General features: G+C 32.7%; 1 protein-coding gene across 1 annotated transcript; it reads left to right on the top strand.

The window, feature by feature from the left end:
- Nucleotides 1–3,375: 3,375 nt before the first annotated feature.
- LOC112638231 lies at nucleotides 3,376–4,965 on the top strand. Its single transcript, XM_025409486.1, has one exon. It carries the CDS (start codon nucleotides 3,376–3,378, stop codon nucleotides 4,963–4,965), a length of 1,590 nt encoding a protein of 529 aa, XP_025265271.1.
- Nucleotides 4,966–20,342: the final 15,377 nt, after the last annotated feature.

Raw genomic sequence — 20,342 nt, 5'->3', positions numbered from 1 at the left:
TGTGACTCTTTCTGCACATAAAAAAAAATTTATTAATTATTTGAATAATTTGATAATAAATACCTACACATGCGACCTACCTCCAATTATTGATCAGAATCCGAATCAGAATCATAACTGATCATATATTCAATAGTTATGCTGATGGATTCCTCGCATCCTTTCGGAACACGCTTCTCGATTTCCGCCTGGCAAACAGCAATCTCGGCAAATGGTTGCCTCTAATTTGTTCCTCTTTCTAATTCGTATATCCCTCTTTCTAATCTTTATATACGATTTTAGATGGGAGGTCGCGATTGGAGAATTTCTTCCGCCAAGTTCACGATTTCTTAAATATTCCACCACCGACATGTTCATTAATTTTTTATTCCGTTGCTCGCACACTTTAGTCTTATTCACTTTTTTAATGTTTTTTTTTCACAACGTGCATTGTGGACACTTTTTTAATGTTTTTTTTCACGTGCATTGTGGACACATATTGCACGGAAATGTTAGATATAACGGATCTCTGCAATTAGAACAGTATCGTCCATCCGTTGCATCCAATGTCTGAATCACATGTTTTCGTACGGCATACATCTCTATGGGGTCTACACCTTGCAACCTAATCATACAGGACGCACATACTGCTAAAGCGCCGCCAGTCGAGTAATAAAAGGATATCGTGCAATATTTTTTTCGTCCGCTTAATGCATTAATTTCTGCGATAGATACTATTTTTGATCTGACTAGTGCAGAGTCACTATCCTCACTGCAGTCACTAATACAGTCACTGTCGGACGACAACACGCGATCTTCGTCTTCGTTTTCCATTTGATGTATTATCACACAATATATATATATCACAGAAGACTAACAGAACACTATCTTTTTTCTGACAAAACACTTTCCGAGAGAACACTATTTTTTGCTACCGACGTGTCGATGCGTTTTCAAATGATGTACTATGATCTGCTGCGCTTCGATCCTTCTTATATTCGACCAACAAGCTTTCAGAGACTGTTGGGGGTTGACACGAAAGAAAATTTTCTTGCAAATGTACCTAGGATCGTAGAAAAAATGCGCTATTGTATTACACAGATTGCTTGAAAAGGTTGGACTGAAATATCTCAAAAATGTAAGTTTATGAAATAAAGTCATAAAAATATGTATAAGAGTAAAAAAAAAAAAGAGTATAAAAGGTTTTCTATAGTATCCCATTTGCAAGAAAAAATTTTCTTTGTGTCCCCCGATAATCTCTGAAAGCTTGTCCGCTTAATCTCTATTGTTTATACGTCGAACGGGAAAAAAAACCTGGAATTATCTATTACGGGTGTACCTCGAGAGTACAAAGCAGCCGAACATCGGCGCTGATATGTAAACGAGGGAGACACCTCCGATTAGTCAATCAAAGCCAATTGTGTCCAATTGTATTGTGTCTAATCGAGTAATCCCCAGACAAAGCAGCCGATCATTAGCGCTATTAAAATTTTTCCTTAAAAAATAAAATTTTTCCTTAAAAAATAAAATAAAATACAATAAAATAAAATACAATAAAATAAAAGAACAATAAAAAGGATTAGGTCCGCAAAATCTTTTTCAAAATATAATAAAATACAATAAAATAAAATAAAAGAACAATAAAAAAGATTAGGTCCCCAAAATCTTTTTCAAAATATAATAAAATACAATAAAATAAAATAAAAGAACAATAAAAAAGATTAGGTCCCCAAAATCTTTTTCAAAATATAATAAAATACAATAAAATAAAAGAACAATAAAAAGGATTAGACCCAAAAAAGGATTAGACCCAAAAAAGGATTAGGCCTAATCCTTTTCAAAAGAATACCGCTCTTTTGTTTATGCTTGTCATTAACGTGACCCCCCCCCCAACCCCCGCGTGACGTCATACCCCCGCTCCGCTGAGATCCCCTCGCACCTCACCTCCCTCAGAGGACCTGGGTTAGAACCGGCCTACTACATCTACTGTTGACAACAAGATAAAGAAGAGAGGCAGGCCAATGGATATATCGAATAAGAGTAGGAGTAGCTCGGTAACGAGCAGAGATAGCAGCACTGGTAGAAGTGGAAACGAAAGCGGAAGTGAGGGAAATAATCGAATAACAACTTGGCTTAAGAAGAAAATCTCGGAGGAAGAAAAGAAGAAAAGGAAAGCGGAAAGTCCTGAACACGGAGGAAAAGAACCAAAAAAGAAGAACGAAGAACAAATGGAAGAAAACATGAGTATGGGCAAACAGGAGGATATAACGTTTAAAATGTTTAAAGAAATAAAGGATAAATTAGATTCAAGAGACGAAGAGGATAGAGGGAGATGGAAAAGCTTGGAACAAAAACTAGAGAAAATAGAGGAAGATAACAAAGTAATGAAAAAAATGATGAGAGATCTAGAAGCAGAGACAAACAAGAAACTAGAGAAAATGAGTAAAGAAATTGATGACATAAAAAGAGAGAGAGGGAAAAAGGAAGATATAAATGAAATCAAAGTAAGCAAACTGGAGGAAGCGGTAAAAAAAATGCAAAGTGAAATAAAAGAAAAATCTCACAGCAATAGGCGAGAACATGATAGTGGAAAAGACATAAAAGAGAATGAAAAAATGAAGAAAGAATTGGAGTGGATTGTAGAGGAGGCAGAGAGAGAAAAAAGAAAGAAGAATGTAATAATCAAGGGATTAGAGATACAAGATAAGGAGGAACTAATAGGATGGCTTGCTCAAAAACTGGAAATAAAGGTAGAGATAAGGAAAATATGGAAAATAAGGAACGCAGAAAAAACTATAGGAATTCAACTGGTAAGCAAAGAGCAAAAGTTTGAAATAATGAAAAGAAAAAACAAGCTAAGAGGAGAAAAGGACAAAATCTATATAAATGATGACGCTACATGCAAGGAGAGACAAAGCAAAAGAGAGGTGATCAAAAAGAGAAGAGAACTGGAGCTGAATGGCACGAAGTGTGACATAGGACATAATAAGATTATCACGGATAAAGAGGTTTTCTACTGGAACGAGAAAGTAGAAAAGTGGTTTCGGAAAGGAAAGAGAGAAGCAAACATACAAAGAACTCAATAGAAAAAGAGAAAGAACATCAAGACCTGACAAAAAGAAAATAAGAGAGGAGGAAAAGAAAAACATAGAAATAATTTTCTGGAACGTTGCAGGTCTTACAAGTCTAGAAGAGGACGATTGGGAACAACTGAGAAAATCTGATCTAATAAACATTTCAGAAACATGGATCGAAAAAGAGGACAAAATAATGGATTATAAGATGAAAAACTACGAATATATACAAATAAAGGCAAGAAGAGAAAAAAAGAGAGGAAGACCAAAAGGAGGCTTGGCGATGGCGCACAGGAAAAATTTAATAGCAAAAAAGTTAAAAATGGAGAAAGTGACAGACGAAGTAATGAAAATGGAAATCGATACAGGAAATGAAGTCATAATAGTAATAAGTACTTATATGAGAGAAAACAGGAAGGAAAATTACGAGAAAATATCTGAGATTATAGAAGAAAACAAAGACAGATATATTATAATAGGAGGAGACTTCAATGCGAGGACAGCAGAAAAAGGAGGAAGAATTGAAGACGACACTGCCGAAGAAAGTAGAACATCAGAGGACAAAGTAATAAATGAGGAGGGCAGAGTACTTATAAAATGGTTAGAAGAAAACGGCTTGTACATAATAAATGGGAATGTCCAAGGAGAGGAAAAAGGCAGTATGACTTATATCGGAGCGGTAGAAAGATCGGTAATTGATTACGTGATTACAAATCGAAAAGGAGAGGAAAGGATAGAAGAAATGGAAATGGTAGAAGGAGTAGCGTCAGATCATCTAATGATTAAAGTAAGCTTAAGAATTGGAATGGAAAGAGAAGAAGAAATGGAAAAAGAGAAAGAGATAATCAAATGGTCAGACAATGAGATAGAAGAATATATGGAAAGACTTAAAAAAATAGGAAATGTATTCGAATGGAAGGACTTAAGAAGAAAAATAAGAAACTCAATTCCAATAAAAAAAATAAAGGTTAAAGAGAGACCAGATGAAAAAAGATGGTGGGACGAGGAATGCCACTTTGCCAAGAAGGAACTGAAGGATGCTAAGAGAGGATACAGAGAAGATGAGACCAAAAAAGATCAGTACTTGGTCTACAGGAAAAAGTATAGAAACTTATTGGAGAAGAAGAAAACAAATTATAAAGAGAGAGAATGGATTGAAGCGAAGAATGATAAGTCAGGAAAGAAATTCTGGGAGATAATAAACAGACAAAGGAAAAGAAGAACGAAGATGAGTGACAAGATCAAAATAAACGAATGGAAAGAGCACTTTCAAGTCCAAATGAAGGGAACGGTAGAAAAAGAAGTTGTAGAAATAGACAGGATAGCAAATCAAGAAAATGAAATAAGTTTAAAGGAAGTGAGGGATGTGATTAAAAGATTGAAGAAAAAGAAAGCAGCAGGAGAGGACAAAATACCAAATGAAGCATGGCTATATGGGGAGGAGGAGATAGTAGAAGAATTTCACAAGATAATAAACAAGATTTGGAACGGAGAGCAGAAACTACCAGAAGAATGGAAAATAGGCATAGTAACACCCATACATAAAAAAGGAGACATACATGACGTAAAGAACTATAGAGGAATAACGCTAATGGACACAGGATATAAAATCTATGCAGAGATAATCAGGAAGAGGTTGGAGAAGGAAATGGAAGAAAGGGAAATAATGGGAGAGACACAAACTGGATATAGAATAGGAAAAGGAACTTTAGAAGCTATATATATTGTGAAGACGGCCATGGAAGAGGAAACGAAGAAAGAAAAGGGAGAAATCTACCTATTCTTCGCAGATATGAAAGGAGCTTTTGATAAAATAAGAAGAGAAAAATTATGGGAACTGATGGAGAAAGATGAAATCAGTAGTAAATTGAGAGATAGAATAAAGGAGATAACGGAACGGCTTTTAAAATAAGGATAGATGAAAAATTATCAGAAGAAATAAACACGGAAAAAGGAGTGAGGCAGGGATGTCCGCTCAGTACAGCACTGTTTAACTTAGCTTTTGCAGATTTGGAAAGCACTATGAGAAGTGTACAGTTAGGAGGAATAGTGATAGGAAGGAAGAAGGTTTGGACAGTCTCGTATGCGGATGACGTGGTGTTGCTAGCAAACAACGAAGGAGGAATAAAAGAAATGATTAAAAAATTCAGGAAATACATACAGGACAGAGGATTGGAACTGAACATAGATAAATCTAAAATCATGAGAGGAAGAAAGGCAGGAGGAAGGAAGAGAAACATAACATTCACATGGGAAGGAAAAGACATCGAGGAGGTGAAGGAATTCAACTATCTAGGATACACTTTACAAAGAAACAACGGAAATGAAGCACATATAAAGAATATAAGGAAGAAAGCAATGGCCGTTCTAGGAAAAGTATGGAGTATAGGAGAAAGAAACTTCAAGGATAACTGGAAAAAAGAATGTACTTGTTTGAAGTTTTGGTGGAGAGTATTATGATGTATGGCGTGGAGATATGGGGCTAGAAAGAGTATAAGGAAATTGAAGGTTTACAAGATAAATATATAAAATGGACACTAAAACTGGACAGAACGACACCTAGCCACATGCTTCACTTGGAAACAAAAAGAAATAAAATTGCAACCAAATCAGGAATAAGAGCGGTAAAATACGAGGAAAAAATAATGAAAAGCGAAGGAAATGAACTGATTAAAGAGTGCATTAGAGTAAAGAATAAATTTAGCACAGAAATGAGAATAAACAGGAAAAGAGAAACATGTGAAAGATGGAAAACCGCAAGGAAAAAATACCTTGAAGAAAAAGGATGGTCGATAGATTATTATGATCTTGAAATGAAAAATGGAAGTGGAATTTGGATTAGGTTGAAAGACATTGGTGAATGTATGGAAAGACAGATATGGAGTGAGAAGCTAGAAAGATCAAAATTTGCGAAGGAATATAAAACTTAGTACCAGAAGCCATGGAAAAACCAGAATATCTAAGTAAAGAAAATAATCGGAAAGGAGCTTTGGAAATGGAAGCAAGATTTAGATTAGGCACTGAAACGAGGGCAAACAAGTATTGGGAAGCGGAGGAGAATAGAAGGTGCAGACTATGCGGAAAAGAAGAAGAGACGCTTCAACATGTTTTCGAAACATGCGATATGACTGGAGAAAAACATGAAAGTTGGAGGCAACAGATAAATGGGGCACGAGCTTTGACAAGAATGTTGAGTATAGCAAGGAGGAGGAACAGAGAGGAGGAAGAATTTACATATCAGGTGGGAGAGAGGATGAGGAGAGGCTGAATGGGGAAACAAATGTTGTACAAGGAACCTTATGTGGCGCACGCACCAATACAAATACTTATGGAACAAGTGTATATAAAATGTATATAACTCAAATGTTAATAAACGCAATTATTATATATAAAATTTATTAAAATGTGTATGTGTTAATTAGTGATGAGCTAAATAGTTATTTTGCTATAACGGTTACTACGGTTATCGTTATTCACAAATAACTCCTCATTTAAGCAGTTATTTTATATAGTTTTTTTTATATAGGTTTTTATACAGTTTTAATTCCATTAAGGGCCACTTCGACCAACTTCGGTTGACTTTAATCGTTGATTAAAATGTTGCAAACACTGACAAAGTGTTTCATGCTAGAAAGAGAGCGAAATATTATGTTCTCTTTCTAGCATGAAACATTTTGTCAGTGTTGGCAACACTTTAACCAACAATTAAAATTAATCGAAGTTGATCGAAGTGGCCCTAAAATTTGTAGAAAATATAATGCATATGTATAGGAAAACTAATTATATTTACTATAAAAGATGTTACGTATTATTACGTTCTATTTGTTAAAAACATAATTGACTGATTTCTTTATAGTGCGTATATATTGTATACATATATATGTAGAACGTAATATCTTTTATATTAAATGTGGTATATATAATATATTAGGTATGATATGCATATTTATATACATATTTATATGAAAGCAAACTTGCATAACAATAAAACATCGCAAGAATTATCGTAATATAGACATTATTTATTAAAATGTAAATTATAGTTACATTTTAATGTAGATTATAATTGAATAATCACAGTTGATCATCACATACTAGTTTCATAATTGCATCTCGATTTTTGACATCACAGTAATACTAATTACATTAATCTGTTATTATATTTATTAATACAAATAAAATCCATGTATAAATACGAAAAGAAACGTGCACAACTTATTAAATGAACTTATTACATAAACTTTGTACTCAAATATGTAACTTACTACATATAACTAACATAAATGTAATTGCACGAAAGATTTGTGTAATAATGCAAAACAAAATGAAAAAATGAAAAATAAAAAAAAAGTATGTTTATATTTAAATAATTAAAAACATAATAAGACAATAGCAAGCTTACTTTTGGACATTTGTATTTAAAAATAATAATTTTTTCATTTTATTTGTAGATAATCGATTTCTACGGTGACAAAAAGAGACCTGCTTTTGAAAAAAGTCTTTCACATGGAACAGACGTTCCTAAAGCACATAAATATTTTTTTGCTAAGTTCGAAAGATATGGGAAATATTTCGTATTTTCTTTCCACCAATTATTTGGATTTTCTTGTCGTGGAAGTATATCTACTTCATCAATGTATCGTTGAATTTCAATTAAAGCTGTAGACAAGGGCGTTTTTTTTGGTTTAGTAACAGTAATGTTATCAAACATGTACCATACAGATAACTCGTCTTTGTCTAATTCATTTTGATCTGATCCACTATTTTTATTTGCAATTACGTTTTGCTTGTTCAGTAATATCTATATTATTTATTAATGATGAAATGACTACTTTTTTTGCATGTTCAACCAGCACTTTCACTGGAAAAGGCTAATCCTTTAAATCTAGGATTCCAAAAATGTACATACTGATAGCGTAGTATTACTTTCTATATTACTAAGTCTCGTATTAAAGCCATTTTGAAGTTTGGAGACCACTTTCATTACAGATGGTGAAAAATTCTTTTTTGGTAAAGTTGTACATATGTTTCTTAAACCATTTGTTAATGGAATAATTAAAGACGCAGAACAGTATTTTTCTCCGCTAATTGTTTTTGTTACTGCTTCAAATGGCTTTAATATCTGACACATTTCATTAATTATTTTCCATTCTTCCATTGTAAGTATTGGAAGATCCTTATCTAATACAGCTAATGTGCTACGAATTGCAGTCTCAAGCTTGAAAAATCGTTCTAGCATAAAATAAGTAGAATTCCATTTAGTGGGTACATCTTGAATAAGTTTTAAAGGCTGCTCACAATTATTTCTTTGAAATAACATCAATTTCTCATTTGAAATGTAACTCCTTTTAAAATGACCAACAATAATTTTGATTTTCTCTAGAATTTCAGCGATTGCATCAACATGTAATGCATCATTAACAATTAAATTTATTGTGTGAGCAAAACAGCTAAAATGTTTCCATCCTAGTTCTTTAAAAATAGCATTTTTTATATTGCTAGCACTATCTGATACTGCTAACAGAATTTTTTTTTCAATACCCCATTCATGTACAATTCTTCTTATTTCATGTGACAAATTTTGACTTGTATGATTTGTGAACATTACTGAACATTCTAATAGCACAGATATTAATTCAAAATTATCATTAATAAAATGAACTAGCAATGTAACTTTACAGCAATGTAACTTTCTGTATTTCGTGACGTCCAGCAGTCAGTAGTTAAACAAAAACTTGAGCCAGAATTTATTAGTTCTTTAGTATAGGTAAGACACTCTTCATAAAGAGCTGGTATTGCCGTTTTAGAAATAAAATGTCTTGAAGGAATTTGATAAGTTGGATTTAATGCTCTAACAAATTCTACAAATCCTTTGTCTTCGACAATACGAAATGGTTGGAAATCTTTAATAAATAACTGTAGTAACTTATTATCAATTATTTTTTTCTCTTTATTAGTGAGCTTTTTTTGGTATATATGATGAGATCTTTTCGCATTTATGAGACTCAAATTTTTTCTGTAATATTGATTTATTATCGATACCTGTTTTATTCTTAATATCTTCTAAAGTGACTGATAAACTGCTTGAAATCTTTCTTTCTGAAGATGAATCAGAAGATATTATTGAACACGCAGGACTAGACATATTAGAATTATTAGATGCGAGGCTTATATCTGCACAATTGCTTGGAGTGTATTGATCAGGTTCATCATTCATTTCTTCATCCAAACATGATGTTAAAGAAATATCCTAAAAATAAATTTTTAGCATAAATTTACCTCAACTATTGATTGAAAATAAAATATTTTTATTAAATATTTTCTAATTTTTTCATAAAGAAAAATAAGTTAAATAATTCATCTCAGTATGCATATAATAATATTAATTTTATAGAAAGATAAAAAATGTGGCAAAATATAAATAGAGATTGAAAGAAAGATACATATGTAATTATACATATGTATTTTTTTATGAGAATTAAACAGGATTCTTACCTCATTTTGATTGCATACTGATAAATTGATTGCAGGTACTTTACTTGTAGACGGTAAAGCTACTGTTGGATGTCTTGCTAATATGTGTTTTCTTAAATTATTTGTGGTACTTCTATATGAAAGTTTATGTTTGCACAAATTACAAGACGCAAATTCAGTATTAAGAATAGTAAAAAAGGACCATATGTCACTAGTTTTCTTCTTTCTTTCGCATCTTGCCGAAATATATGATAAAATATATGATAAACAGTATGTAACAGTGTAAATGTAAAGTATAAATAATGTACTCGTGTTATATCAGTAAAAGAAGGTTAAGTCACCCATTAAGTCTATCTATTGCACAAGATAACCAACATGCTTTGCTAAAAATTGAAAACCAATAACATAGGTTGTTGCCTTGGGTGCGTTCTGTTTCACGCATATGCGCGCATTTGTCTATAGTACACGTCACGTATATTATAGATCATGCGCGCATTATGTTGAAACGGAACGCACTTCTTGTCAACTCGATGTTGATTTGTTAGCTTTAAAAGTAAGAGCCAATCACGTTTGATTGCAATTAAGCGGTTTGTTCTGCTGAATGCGCTATAATCTATCTTATACCCGGTCTACATCTATAGTTTACGTAACGTAAACTATAGATTTTCAGTAGGATTATTTCGTCGGTGTAGACCGGGTATAGCATCTCTCTTCAATAGCGACTGCACACAATCAGGACTTAATCTATCTTTTATGAGTACGTTCGCTTTGACACTTATAGCGCTTTGGCGCTTCTTCCGACTTTTTTCTTTGTAAAAGAGAGAAATGTTCAAAAACAGCCTATTTATTTAATGATTGAATCGCCGATTGGCTATCAGATAGGAACTTCTAAAAATTTCCAGAAAGATTCCTTAGATATGTTCCGAGAGAAACGATGAATAAAATACGTATGTACATACATACATATAACAAGTTATAAAATAACTGGTATTAGGGAAAATTGATAACGAGTTACAAACGGTTATCTTCCGATAACAGTTACAAAGTAACAGGTACGAAAATACCGACCATCACTAGATTGGACGCAGAATTAACGTACTAACATGAACTGACCATAATTCTCGAAACGTTAGAAAAACGTCAATATTCTAAGTCTTAGGTCTAACAACGAGCGTCTGTTACGGCGACTTCCTAAAGTCGAAGCTCCTGATAACAATAATTGATATAACTGAATTTGATAATTCGAATTCTCAATAACGGTCGTACCATACGCGCGAGAGAGAGAGANCCTAATCATACAGGACGCACATACTGCTAAAAGCGCCGCCAGTCCGAGTAATAAAAGGATATCGTGCAATATTTTTCGTCGCTTAAATGCATTAATTTCTGGCGAATAGATACTATTTTTGATCTGACTAGTGCAGAGGTCACTATCCTCACTGCAGTCACTAATACAGTCACTGTCGGACGACAACACGCGATCTTCGTCTTCGTTTTCCATTTGATGTATTATCACACATATATATATATCACAGAAGACTAACAGAACACTATCTTTTTTTCTGACAAAACACTTTCCGAGAGAACACTATTTTTTGCTACCGACGTGTCGATGCGTTTTCAAATGATGTACTATGATCTGCTGCGCTTCGATCCTTCTTATATTCGACAACAGCTTTCAGAGACTGTTGGGGGTTGACACGAAAGAAAATTTTCTTGCAAAATGTACCTAGGATCGTAGAAAAATGCGCTATTGTATTACACAGATTGCTTGAAAAGGTTGGACTGAAATATCTCAAAAATGTAAGTTTATGAAATAAAGTCATAAAATATGTATAAGAGTAAAAAAAAAAGAGTATAAAAGGTTTTCTATAGTATCCCATTTGCAAGAAAAAATTTTCTTTGTGTCCCCGATAATCTCTGAAAGCTTGTCCGCTTAATCTCTATTGTTTATACGTCGAACGGGAAAAAAAACCTGGAATTATCTATTACGGGTGTACCTCGAGAGTACAAAGCAGCCGAACATCGGCGCTGATATGTAAACGAGGGAGACACCTCCGATTAGTCAATCAAAGCCAATTGTGTCCAATTGTATTGTGTCTAATCGAGTAATCCCCAGACAAAGCAGCCGATCATTAGCGCTATTAAAATTTTTCCTTAAAAAATAAAATTTTTCCTTAAAAAATAAAATAAAATACAATAAAATAAAATACAATAAATAAAAAGAACAATAAAGGATTAGGTCCGCAAAATCTTTTTCAAAATATAATAAAATACAATAAAATAAAATAAAGAACAATAAAAAAGATTAGGTCCCAAAATCTTTTTTCAAAATATAATAAAATACAATAAATAAAATAAAAGAACAATAAAAAGATTAGGTCCCCAAAATCTTTTTCAAAATATAATAAAATACAATAAAATAAAAGAACAATAAAAAGGATTAGACCCAAAAAAGGATTAGACCCAAAAAGGATTAGGCCTAATCCTTTTCAAAAGAATACCGCTCTTTTGTTTATGCTTGTCATTAACGTGACCCCCCCCCCAACCCCGCGTGACGTCATACCCCCGCTCCGCTGAGATCCCCTCGCACCTCACCTCCCTCAGAGGACCTGGGTTAGAACCGGCCCTACTACATCTACTGTTGACAACAAGATAAAGAAGAGAGGCAGGCCAATGGATATATCGAATAAGAGTAGGAGTAGCTCGGTAACGAGCAGAGATAGCAGCACTGGTAGAAGTGGAAACGAAAGCGGAAGTGAGGGAAATAATCGAATAACAACTTGGCTTAAAGAAGAAAATCTCGGAGGAAGAAAAGAAGAAAAGGAAAGCGGAAAGTCCTGAACACGGAGGAAAAAGAACCAAAAAAGAAGAACGAAGAACAAATGGAAGAAAACATGAGTATGGGCAAACAGGAGGATATAACGTTTAAAATGTTTAAAGAAAATAAAGGATAAATTAGATTCAAGAGACGAAGAGGATAGAGGGAGATGGAAAAGCTTGGAACAAAAACTAGAGAAAATAGAGGAAGATAACAAAGTAATGAAAAAAATGATGAGAGATCTAGAAGCAGAGACAAACAAGAAACTAGAGAAAATGAGTAAAGAAATTGATGACATAAAAAGAGAGAGAGGGAAAAAGGAAGATATAAATGAAATCAAAGTAAGCAAACTGGAGGAAGCGGTAAAAAAAATGCAAAGTGAAATAAAAGAAAAATCTCACAGCAATAGGCGAGAACATGATAGTGGAAAAGACATAAAAGAGAATGAAAAAATGAAGAAAGAATTGGAGTGGATTGTAGAGGAGGCAGAGAGAGAAAAAAGAAAGAAGAATGTAATAATCAAGGGATTAGAGATACAAGATAAGGAGGAACTAATAGGATGGCTTGCTCAAAAACTGGAAATAAAGGTAGAGATAAGGAAAATATGGAAAATAAGGAACGCAGAAAAAACTATAGGAATTCAACTGGTAAGCAAAGAGCAAAAGTTTGAAATAATGAAAGAAAAAACAAGCTAAGAGGAGAAAAGGACAAAATCTATATAAATGATGACGCTACATGCAAGGAGAGACAAAGCAAAAAGAGAGGTGATCAAAAAGAGAAGAGAACTGGAGCTGAATGGCACGAAGTGTGACATAGGACATAATAAGATTATCACGGATAAAGAGGTTTTCTACTGGAACGAGAAAGTAGAAAAGTGGTTTCGGAAAGGAAAGAGAGAAGCAAACATACAAAGAACTCAATAGAAAAAGAGAAAGAACATCAAGACCTGACAAAAAGAAAATAAGAGAGGAGGAAAAGAAAAACATAGAAATAATTTTCTGGAACGTTGCAGGTCTTACAAGTCTAGAAGAGGACGATTGGGAACAACTGAGAAAATCTGATCTAATAAACATTTCAGAAACATGGATCGAAAAAGAGGACAAAATAATGGATTATAAGATGAAAAACTACGAATATATACAAATAAAGGCAAGAAGAGAAAAAAAGAGAGGAAGACCAAAAGGAGGCTTGGCGATGGCGCACAGGAAAAATTTAATAGCAAAAAAGTTAAAAATGGAGAAAGTGACAGACGAAGTAATGAAAATGGAAATCGATACAGGAAATGAAGTCATAATAGTAATAAGTACTTATATGAGAGAAAACAGGAAGGAAAATTACGAGAAAATATCTGAGATTATAGAAGAAAACAAAGACAGATATATTATAATAGGAGGAGACTTCAATGCGAGGACAGCAGAAAAAGGAGGAAGAATTGAAGACGACACTGCCGAAGAAAGTAGAACATCAGAGGACAAAGTAATAAATGAGGAGGGCAGAGTACTTATAAAATGGTTAGAAGAAAACGGCTTGTACATAATAAATGGGAATGTCCAAGGAGAGGAAAAAGGCAGTATGACTTATATCGGAGCGGTAGAAAGATCGGTAATTGATTACGTGATTACAAATCGAAAAGGAGAGGAAAGGATAGAAGAAATGGAAATGGTAGAAGGAGTAGCGTCAGATCATCTAATGATTAAAGTAAGCTTAAGAATTGGAATGGAAAGAGAAGAAGAAATGGAAAAAGAGAAAGAGATAATCAAATGGTCAGACAATGAGATAGAAGAATATATGGAAAGACTTAAAAAAATAGGAAATGTATTCGAATGGAAGGACTTAAGAAGAAAAATAAGAAACTCAATTCCAATAAAAAAAATAAAGGTTAAAGAGAGACCAGATGAAAAAAGATGGTGGGACGAGGAATGCCACTTTGCCAAGAAGGAACTGAAGGATGCTAAGAGAGGATACAGAGAAGATGAGACCAAAAAAGATCAGTACTTGGTCTACAGGAAAAAGTATAGAAACTTATTGGAGAAGAAGAAAACAAATTATAAAGAGAGAGAATGGATTGAAGCGAAGAATGATAAGTCAGGAAAGAAATTCTGGGAGATAATAAACAGACAAAGGAAAAGAAGAACGAAGATGAGTGACAAGATCAAAATAAACGAATGGAAAGAGCACTTTCAAGTCCAAATGAAGGGAACGGTAGAAAAAGAAGTTGTAGAAATAGACAGGATAGCAAATCAAGAAAATGAAATAAGTTTAAAGGAAGTGAGGGATGTGATTAAAAGATTGAAGAAAAAGAAAGCAGCAGGAGAGGACAAAATACCAAATGAAGCATGGCTATATGGGGAGGAGGAGATAGTAGAAGAATTTCACAAGATAATAAACAAGATTTGGAACGGAGAGCAGAAACTACCAGAAGAATGGAAAATAGGCATAGTAACACCCATACATAAAAAAGGAGACATACATGACGTAAAGAACTATAGAGGAATAACGCTAATGGACACAGGATATAAAATCTATGCAGAGATAATCAGGAAGAGGTTGGAGAAGGAAATGGAAGAAAGGGAAATAATGGGAGAGACACAAACTGGATATAGAATAGGAAAAGGAACTTTAGAAGCTATATATATTGTGAAGACGGCCATGGAAGAGGAAACGAAGAAAGAAAAGGGAGAAATCTACCTATTCTTCGCAGATATGAAAGGAGCTTTTGATAAAATAAGAAGAGAAAAATTATGGGAACTGATGGAGAAAGATGAAATCAGTAGTAAATTGAGAGATAGAATAAAGGAGATAACGGAACGGCTTTTAAAATAAGGATAGATGAAAAATTATCAGAAGAAATAAACACGGAAAAAGGAGTGAGGCAGGGATGTCCGCTCAGTACAGCACTGTTTAACTTAGCTTTTGCAGATTTGGAAAGCACTATGAGAAGTGTACAGTTAGGAGGAATAGTGATAGGAAGGAAGAAGGTTTGGACAGTCTCGTATGCGGATGACGTGGTGTTGCTAGCAAACAACGAAGGAGGAATAAAAGAAATGATTAAAAAATTCAGGAAATACATACAGGACAGAGGATTGGAACTGAACATAGATAAATCTAAAATCATGAGAGGAAGAAAGGCAGGAGGAAGGAAGAGAAACATAACATTCACATGGGAAGGAAAAGACATCGAGGAGGTGAAGGAATTCAACTATCTAGGATACACTTTACAAAGAAACAACGGAAATGAAGCACATATAAAGAATATAAGGAAGAAAGCAATGGCCGTTCTAGGAAAAGTATGGAGTATAGGAGAAAGAAACTTCAAGGATAACTGGAAAAAAGAATGTACTTGTTTGAAGTTTTGGTGGAGAGTATTATGATGTATGGCGTGGAGATATGGGGCTAGAAAGAGTATAAGGAAATTGAAGGTTTACAAGATAAATATATAAAATGGACACTAAAACTGGACAGAACGACACCTAGCCACATGCTTCACTTGGAAACAAAAAGAAATAAAATTGCAACCAAATCAGGAATAAGAGCGGTAAAATACGAGGAAAAAATAATGAAAAGCGAAGGAAATGAACTGATTAAAGAGTGCATTAGAGTAAAGAATAAATTTAGCACAGAAATGAGAATAAACAGGAAAAGAGAAACATGTGAAAGATGGAAAACCGCAAGGAAAAAATACCTTGAAGAAAAAGGATGGTCGATAGATTATTATGATCTTGAAATGAAAAATGGAAGTGGAATTTGGATTAGGTTGAAAGACATTGGTGAATGTATGGAAAGACAGATATGGAGTGAGAAGCTAGAAAGATCAAAATTTGCGAAGGAATATAAAAACTTAGTACCAGAAGCCATGGAAAAACCAGAATATCTAAGTAAAGAAAATAATCGGAAAGGAGCTTTGGAAATGGAAGCAAGATTTAGATTAGGCACTGAAACGAGGGCAAACAAGTATTGGGAAGCGGAGGAGAATAGAAGGTGCAGACTATGCGGAAAAGAAGAAGAGACGCTTCAACATGTTTTCGAAACATGCGATATGACTGGAGAAAAACATGAAAGTTGGAGGCAACAGATAAATGGGGCACGAGCTTTGACAAGAATGTTGAGTATAGCAAGGAGGAGGAACAGAGAGGAGGAAGAATTTACATATCAGGTGGGAGAGAGGATGAGGAGAGGCTGAATGGGGAAACAAATGTTGTACAAGGAACCTTATGTGGCGCACGCACCAATACAAATACTTATGGAACAAGTGTATATAAAATGTATATAACTCAAATGTTAATAAACGCAATTATTATATATAAAATTTATTAAAATGTGTATGTGTTAATTAGTGATGAGCTAAATAGTTATTTTGCTATAACGGTTACTACGGTTATCGTTATTCACAAATAACTCCTCATTTAAGCAGTTATTTTATATAGTTTTTTTATATAGGTTTTTATACAGTTTTAATTCCATTAAGGGCCACTTCGACCAACTTCGGTTGACTTTAATCGTTGATTAAAATGTTGCAAACACTGACAAAGTGTTTCATGCTAGAAAGAGAGCGAAATATTATGTTCTCTTTCTAGCATGAAACATTTTGTCAGTGTTGGCAACACTTTAACCAACAATTAAAATTAATCGAAGTTGATCGAAGTGGCCCTAAAATTTGTAGAAAATATAATGCATATGTATAGGAAAACTAATTATATTTACTATAAAAGATGTTACGTATTATTACGTTCTATTTGTTAAAAACATAATTGACTGATTTCTTTATAGTGCGTATATATTGTATACATATATATGTAGAACGTAATATCTTTTATATTAAATGTGGTATATATAATATATTAGGTATGATATGCATATTTATATACATATTTATATGAAAGCAAACTTGCATAACAATAAAACATCGCAAGAATTATCGTAATATAGACATTATTTATTAAAATGTAAATTATAGTTACATTTTAATGTAGATTATAATTGAATAATCACAGTTGATCATCACATACTAGTTTCATAATTGCATCTCGATTTTTGACATCACAGTAATACTAATTACATTAATCTGTTATTATATTTATTAATACAAATAAAATCCATGTATAAATACGAAAAGAAACGTGCACAACTTATTAAATGAACTTATTACATAAACTTTGTACTCAAATATGTAACTTACTACATATAAACTAACATAAATGTAATTGCACGAAGATTTGTGTAATAATGCAAAACAAAATGAAAAATGAAAAATAAAAAAAAAGTATGTTTATATTTAAATAATTAAAAACATAATAAGACAATAGCAAGCTTACTTTTGGACATTTGTATTTAAAAATAATAATTTTTTCATTTTATTTGTAGATAATCGATTTCTACGGTGACAAAAAGAGACCTGCTTTTGAAAAAAGTCTTTCACATGGAACAGACGTTCCTAAAGCACATAAATATTTTTTTGCTAAGTTCGAAAGATATGGGAAATATTTCGTATTTTCTTTCCACCAATTATTTGGATTTTCTTGTCGTGGAAGTATATCTACTTCATCAATGTATCGTTGAATTTCAATTAAAGCTGTAGACAAGGGCGTTTTTTTTGGTTTAGTAACAGTAATGTTATCAAACATGTACCATACAGATAACTCGTCTTTGTCTAATTCATTTTGATCTGATCCACTATTTTTATTTGCAATATTACGTTTTGCTTGTTCAGTAATATCTATATTATTTATTAATGATGAAATGACTACTTTTTTTGCATGTTCAACAGCACTTTCACTGGAAAAGGCTAATCCTTTAAATCTAGGATCCAAAAATGTACATACTGATAGCGTAGTATTACTTTCTATATTACTAAGTCTCGTATTAAAGCCATTTTGAAGTTTGGAGACCACTTTCATTACAGATGGTGAAAAATTCTTTTTTGGTAAAGTTGTACATATGTTTCTTAAACCATTTGTTAATGGAATAATTAAAGACGCAGAACAGTATTTTTCTCCGCTAATTGTTTTTGTTACTGCTTCAAATGGCTTTAATATCTGACACATTTCATTAATTATTTTCCATTCTTCCATTGTAAGTATTGGAAGATCCTTATCTAATACAGCTAATGTGCTACGAATTGCAGTCTCAAGCTTGAAAAATCGTTCTAGCATAAAATAAGTAGAATTCCATTTAGTGGGTACATCTTGAATAAGTTTTAAAGGCTGCTCACAATTATTTCTTTGAAATAACATCAATTTCTCATTTGAAATGTAACTCCTTTTAAAATGACCAACAATAATTTTGATTTTCTCTAGAATTTCAGCGATTGCATCAACATGTAATGCATCATTAACAATTAAATTTATTGTGTGAGCAAAACAGCTAAAATGTTTCCATCCTAGTTCTTTAAAAATAGCATTTTTTATATTGCTAGCACTATCTGATACTGCTAACAGAATTTTTTTTTCAATACCCCATTCATGTACAATTCTTCTTATTTCATGTGACAAATTTTGACTTGTATGATTTGTGAACATTACTGAACATTCTAATAGCACAGATATTAATTCAAAATTATCATTAATAAAATGAACTAGCAATGTAACTTTACAGCAATGTAACTTTCTGTATTTCGTGACGTCCAGCAGTCAGTAGTTAAACAAAAACTTGAGCCAGAATTTATTAGTTCTTTAGTATAGGTAAGACACTCTTCATAAAGAGCTGATATTGCCGTTTTAGAAATAAAATGTCTTGAAGGAATTTGATAAGTTGGATTTAATGCTCTAACAAATTCTACAAATCCTTTGTCTTCGACAATACGAAATGGTTGGAAATCTTTAATAAATAACTGTAGTAACTTATTATCAATTATTTTTTTCTCTTTATTAGTGAGCTTTTTTGGTATATATGATGAGATCTTTTCGCATTTATGAGACTCAAATTTTTTCTGTAATATTGATTTATTATCGATACCTGTTTTATTCTTAATATCTTCTAAAGTGACTGATAAACTGCTTGAAATCTTTCTTTCTGAAGATGAATCAGAAGATATTATTGAACACGCAGGACTAGACATATTAGAATTATTAGATGCGAGGCTTATATCTGCACAATTGCTTGGAGTGTATTGATCAGGTTCATCATTCATTTCTTCATCCAAACATGATGTTAAAGAAATATCCTAAAAATAAATTTTTAGCATAAATTTACCTCAACTATTGATTGAAAATAAAATATTTTTATTAAATATTTTCTAATTTTTTCATAAAGAAAAATAAGTTAAATAATTCATCTCAGTATGCATATAATAATATTAATTTTATAGAAAGATAAAAAATGTGGCAAAATATAAATAGAGATTGAAGAAAAGATACATATGTAATTATACATATGTATTTTTTTATGAGAATTAAACAGGATTCTTACCTCATTTTGATTGCATACTGATAAATTGATTGCAGGTACTTTACTTGTAGACGGTAAAGCTACTGTTGGATGTCTTGCTAATATGTGTTTTCTTAAATTATTTGTGGTACTTCTATATGAAAGTTTATGTTTGCACAAATTACAAGACGCAAATTCAGTATTAAGAATAGTAAAAAAGGACCATATGTCACTAGTTTTTCTTCTTTCTTTCGGCATCTTGCCGAAAATATGATAAAATATATGATAAACAGTATGTAACAGTGTAAATGTAAAGTATTGAATGTACTCGTGTTATATCAGTAAAAGAAGGTTAAGTCACCCATTAAGTCTATCTATTGCACAAGATAACCAACATGCTTTGCTAAAAATTGAAAACCAATAACATAGGTTGTTGCCTTGGGTGCGTTCTGTTTCACGCATATGCGCGCATTTGTCTATAGTACACGTCACGTATATTATAGATCATGCGCGCATTATGTGTGAAACGGAACGCACTTCTTGTCAACTCGATGTTGATTTGTTAGCTTTAAAAGTAAGAGCCAATCACGTTTGATTGCAATTAAGCGGTTTGTTCTGCTGAATGCGCTATA

This window comes from Camponotus floridanus, unplaced genomic scaffold (genome assembly GCF_003227725.1).
Source record: "Camponotus floridanus strain SB8 unplaced genomic scaffold, Cflo_v7.5 scaffold269, whole genome shotgun sequence".
Taxonomy (NCBI): Eukaryota; Metazoa; Arthropoda; class Insecta; order Hymenoptera; family Formicidae; genus Camponotus; species Camponotus floridanus.
Note: the sequence above shows the minus strand (reverse complement) of the source record. Positions and strands in the feature narration are given on the sequence as shown.